This window comes from Misgurnus anguillicaudatus, chromosome 21 (assembly GCF_027580225.2).
Source record: "Misgurnus anguillicaudatus chromosome 21, ASM2758022v2, whole genome shotgun sequence".
Lineage (NCBI taxonomy): Eukaryota > Metazoa > Chordata > Actinopteri > Cypriniformes > Cobitidae > Misgurnus > Misgurnus anguillicaudatus.
Genome location: NC_073357.2, coordinates 49,205,974 through 49,210,656, shown reverse-complemented (window position 1 = coordinate 49,210,656; position 4,683 = coordinate 49,205,974). Strand labels below are relative to the sequence as shown.

Here is a 4,683-nt window from a genome sequence, read left to right as displayed (position 1 = left end):
TTAATATAAACTAATTCACATAATATTTGTGTCTTTGTTCCACACATTACATGTAATTACTATAGTAATAACAATAAATTATGCACAATTACACAAATAACCCTAAACCAACCTCTAATCCTAACCCTGAAACTTATTTTGGATTTCAGTGTTTATAAAAATATTTTTAAATATAAAAAAACGTTCTTGACCTTGTTCCAGGTACACACTTTCCAGACAAGTCACTCATTGTTTTTTACGGTGCCAGTCTAAATGATCTACTACATTCACAACTGTCTCAATATGATCCTCAAGGGAGTTTTGAGGACTTCGGAGAGCTGGCGTTGAGCGGGTCCCCCTTCACTGTGGGCGAGGTTGAGGAGGACGCAGTCAGCACCAGGCTCTACAGCAAGAGTGGGGAACCCTGGTCCTGGAGGGCCACTGTCCTGCAGAGTTTAGTTCCAATCCTAATTAAACATACCTGAAAAATCAAATTAAAGTCTTCAGGATTAAATGAAATTCAGGTGTGTTTGAACTAAACTTTGCAGGACAGTGGCCCTACAGGACCAAGGGTTCCCCACTCCTGCTCTACAGGCTGTGGAGCCAAGCCGGTGGCAAGAGCCTGTGTGCACCACGCTCATGGTGGCTAGCCCGAGACTTGTTCCTGAACCAGTTCCCAAGATGGCTGCAATGCCTGCACCTGTTCCCAAGATGGTCACCATGCCTGCACCTATTCCCAAGCTGGCCACCATGCCTGTGTCGGAGGAAGAGATGATTTCCACACCGGCATCTGTGAGTGACATACGGAACTGGCAGCTGGTGTCTAGTGTGACAGATACTCCTCTGATGTCAGTGCAGGTGGCTGGTATCCCTAGTTTGGTTTCTAGTTTTGTGGTTCCTGTGGCATCTGAGGTATATCCTGTATCCATGGTACTTCCTGTGGTGGCAACAGTGCTGTGATGTGTGTGGGCTACGTTCTGTTCTTTAGTTTCCACAGAAGACAAACCTGAGTCTCCTGTGTTTCCTGTCATGGCCGAAGGGTCTGTATTTGTATCCCTTGAACTTCCTGTCATGACCAAAGGGTCAGCCACTATGGTTGCTCCTGAGCTCCACAGACTCTCTGCCTTAGCCAAGTTGGCTGTTCCTGAGTTCCCTAGTCTTTGTCCCATCCAAGATGGCCTATCCCGAGCTCTCTGAACTCTGCCTTAGCCAAGATTACAGGTCTTGAGTTCACTAGCCTCTCGGTCTTGTCCAAGATGGCCATTCCTGAGTTCTACAATATTTCTGCCCCATCCAAGATGGACCTTCCCAAGCTCTCTGAACTCTCTGTCCTGTTCAAGATGGCCATTCCTGAGTTCTAGAGTCTCTCTGCCCCCTCCAAGATGGACCATCCCAACCTCTCTGAACTCTCTGCCTTGCCCAAGATGGCTGATCCCCCTGAACCATCTAACATGGCCAAAGAGGCCAAACTTTGTGGTGTTTCTTTCTCCCTGTCTCTACCCAGGTTCCTGCTGCTACCGACACTGCCCTGGTCTCCAATTCCACCTGGGTTCCTGTCGCCTCCAGGGCCACCTTGGGTTCCAGCTCCTTCCTGGCCTCTGGTTCCTGCTCTGCCGGCTCCACCCTGGCTTTCTTCTCTGCTGGCTCTGCCCTGGCTTCCTCATCTGCTGGAGCCTCCTTGGCTTCCTGATCTTCAGGTGCCTCCCTGGCTTCCTCATCTGCTGGCGCCTCCCTGGCTTCCTGATCTTCAGGTGCCTCCCTGGCTTCCTCATCTGCTGGCGCCTCCCTGGCTTCCTGATCTTCAGGTGCCTCCCTGGCTTCCTCATCTGCTGGCGCCTCCCTGGCTTCCTGATCTTCAGGTGCCTCCCTGGCTTCCTTATCTGCTGGCACCTCCCTGGCTTTCTGATCTGCCGGTGGCTCCTTGACTTCCTGATTTGCCGGCACCTCCCTTGCTTCTTGAGCTCCCGGTGACTCCTTGGCTTCCTGATCTGCCGGCACCTCCCTTGCTTCTTGACCTGCCGGTGGCTCCTTGGCTTCCTGATCTGCTGGTGCCTCCCTGGCTTCCTGATCTGCCCTGGTCTCCAGGCCCTCTGCCAAAACACAGGCCTGGCCCACTTTCTCTCGCTCTCTTCTTCTTTTTTTGTAAGGGGCATCTTAAATCAGCTCATAAGAGGGGGGTCAGTCATGATCTCAGTCTGTGTTTCTCTTGTCCTGTACTTTTATTTTAAAGTTCTGTTCTGTCTGCCATGTCTTGAAGTCTTTAATTCTTTGGAAATTCATTGGTCGGTGTGTTGATTCCCACGGTGTGTCTTGTTATCCTGTTCAACCTTGTGTATATATAGCCCTAGTGTTTTTTTGTCATTTGTCAGTCTTTGTTGGTGTAATGGTTTGGTTCTCGTGCCTGTTCCTGTTTATCTTGTTTCTGTTTTACCTAATTTATTTTGTGTAAAATAAAAGTTGCAATCCCAATGTTACAGATATCATGATGCTCAAAGATAAGTTTTAACTGATAAAATTCTTGACTACAGGGAGACTTTAATATGCTTCTACTACATTACTTGCTGGTATTAATATTTAAGACCTTTTAAATGGATTTTTACGCTCCACTATCATGACATTAATATGAAACCGCTCCTCCTCTTTAAGCTTTATGAGGAAAACATTGTGCATTGTAACATGCTTGCTAAATATCATATAGTAACATATAAGTTTAGAATAAATTACAAAATCCAATGAAACATAAAATTAGTGCCAAAGAAAACTCTTTCACAGGCGATTAGTTATAATGATTATAAATATAATTATGAATTTCTTTTTGTAATATAACTGTTTTTCCTGTTATTTTAATTGACACATTCAACATCAAGGACCCTTATTAGTTTTGCTGTTCCCTTAGTAACATCATTATAGTGTATAATACGCAAACACACAAAGCAGAATTTATCTTTATCATGCAGCTTTATATAAAAACCCATCAATGTTGTGTCTTTTTGTAACCCTGGGTAGCGTGGGTGTCTATATGCTACTGGATGTTCTCTGGATTTCTTTTACATACACATGAAATGAAAAATAATCCCTTTCAGCACAGATTCATGCATTCATGCTCACAGATGATTTCCACAGACTTGAGGAGGAGTTAAAGATAAAGAACCTGCACATTTAAACACTTTCTCATCTGTCTTTCTCAAGCACAAAAATGTTGATAAATATGTGGAAGAACCTTTGTTAGTCATACGATTCAATTAATAGATTTTGAGAATTGATGGCACAGTAGACGAATACTTTCTTTTTATAACAAACTGCTGGTAATCCAGTCGGATTGCCTTTAATCCAGTCGGAATGCCTTTAAGATACATTCACAAGAAGTTCTCTGGCTTTCTTTACAGAAACATGAAATTAAAAACCATCCTTTATCACTGGAGTGGTTCCCTTTTGAAAAGTACCAGACCCAGACTTATATATTCCTACCAAAGAGTGCATATAAGTTAGTCAAAGGTACATGTATAGTATCAAATGTATACATATCTGTACATAAATGGTACATATTGGGGCCTTTTTTTTAAGGGGGTACTGACCTAGGGATAACCATTTTTTTTCTGACAGTGTGTGCAATAGGGTTGTATAGGTCTTTTTTTGTTTAATATTCAACTCTCACCCCCTAAATGTGTTAGGATATCAATAAAAACACACTGTGCAAAATTTTGAATTGTTCCTACAATAGAGGTTGCTCAAAACCTTTGAATATTTCCAAAATCACATATTTTTGCAAAAACTGTACCATTTCCATTTAAAAATGCACAACACACATAAAACTTGTTTCATGGAGTGTAACTTTGTTCCAGTTATTTCAGTCCGAGTAACCATATAGCTGACTTGCTTTTTTGCCCAATTTTTATTTATTCAAAAGTATTGGTGGGGTGAGAGCATGAACTTTTAATAGTTGAAAAATAAGGACCACCCTAGTGTGCAATCATCATCACCAGGTAATAAGCAGGTTTAATATACACTGACAATGTCTTCCTGTTATTTTAGTGTAGTGTAGTAATTTAATGTAACTTAATACAACATCTCAGAGGAGAGACGTGTTTTTAGGCCTGGCTTGATACCAAATTAGAAAGCAGGTACTGCCGACGCACATACATTAAAGACAAAAATGATTCAAGTGTGAATGAGGTGTTAATTTGCATAATGTTTTCGGGGGGAAAAAAACGTGTCTGTTTTTTCATATTTTGCTGTGTGTTTACATATAACATGATGCAATAAATTAACACTTACTGTCATGCCTTTACACTCTGTATTTTTATGAATGTTAAAATCAGTCTTTGTGTACTCTGAGGTTATTTTGGGGAATTTCAAAAGCTTCCCATACCCACATGCAGAGGTGTACATACAAAAGTTTGGTATCATTTTACAGGAAACCCTTTGAAATGACATAAAACACTGTTGAAAGTGCTAAACATGGTTGTATGTGTTGTCAGTCCTCTAATAAACACAAAAATAAATAGGCGCTTTTTTGATGTTTTTTTTTCTAAAGTCTGTATTTAAAAGTGTATAACTCTGGCCCTGAGTGGTAACGAAACCTGCAGACAGTTTTGTTTGATTCCAGCAATTGTCAGCTTATAGAGGAAAAATGCATTTTTCTCTATCATAATCTATGCAAAAGTTATTTTACTCCAACTGATGGGAGGAATAATACCCTTTTTG

The 4,683-nt window shown here is 41.7% G+C and overlaps 1 protein-coding gene across 1 annotated transcript; it reads right to left on the bottom strand.

The window, feature by feature from the left end:
- Nucleotides 1–617: 617 nt before the first annotated feature.
- LOC141352827 (uncharacterized) lies at nt 618–2,649 on the bottom strand. Its single transcript, XM_073858839.1, has 2 exons — nt 2,580–2,649; nt 618–2,132 (listed from the first exon to the last, which is right to left on the bottom strand). The coding sequence occupies exons 1-2, from the start codon at nt 2,647–2,649 to the stop codon at nt 1,426–1,428; spliced, it is 777 nt and encodes a 258-aa protein (XP_073714940.1). The 3' UTR covers nt 618–1,425.
- Nucleotides 2,650–4,683: the final 2,034 nt, after the last annotated feature.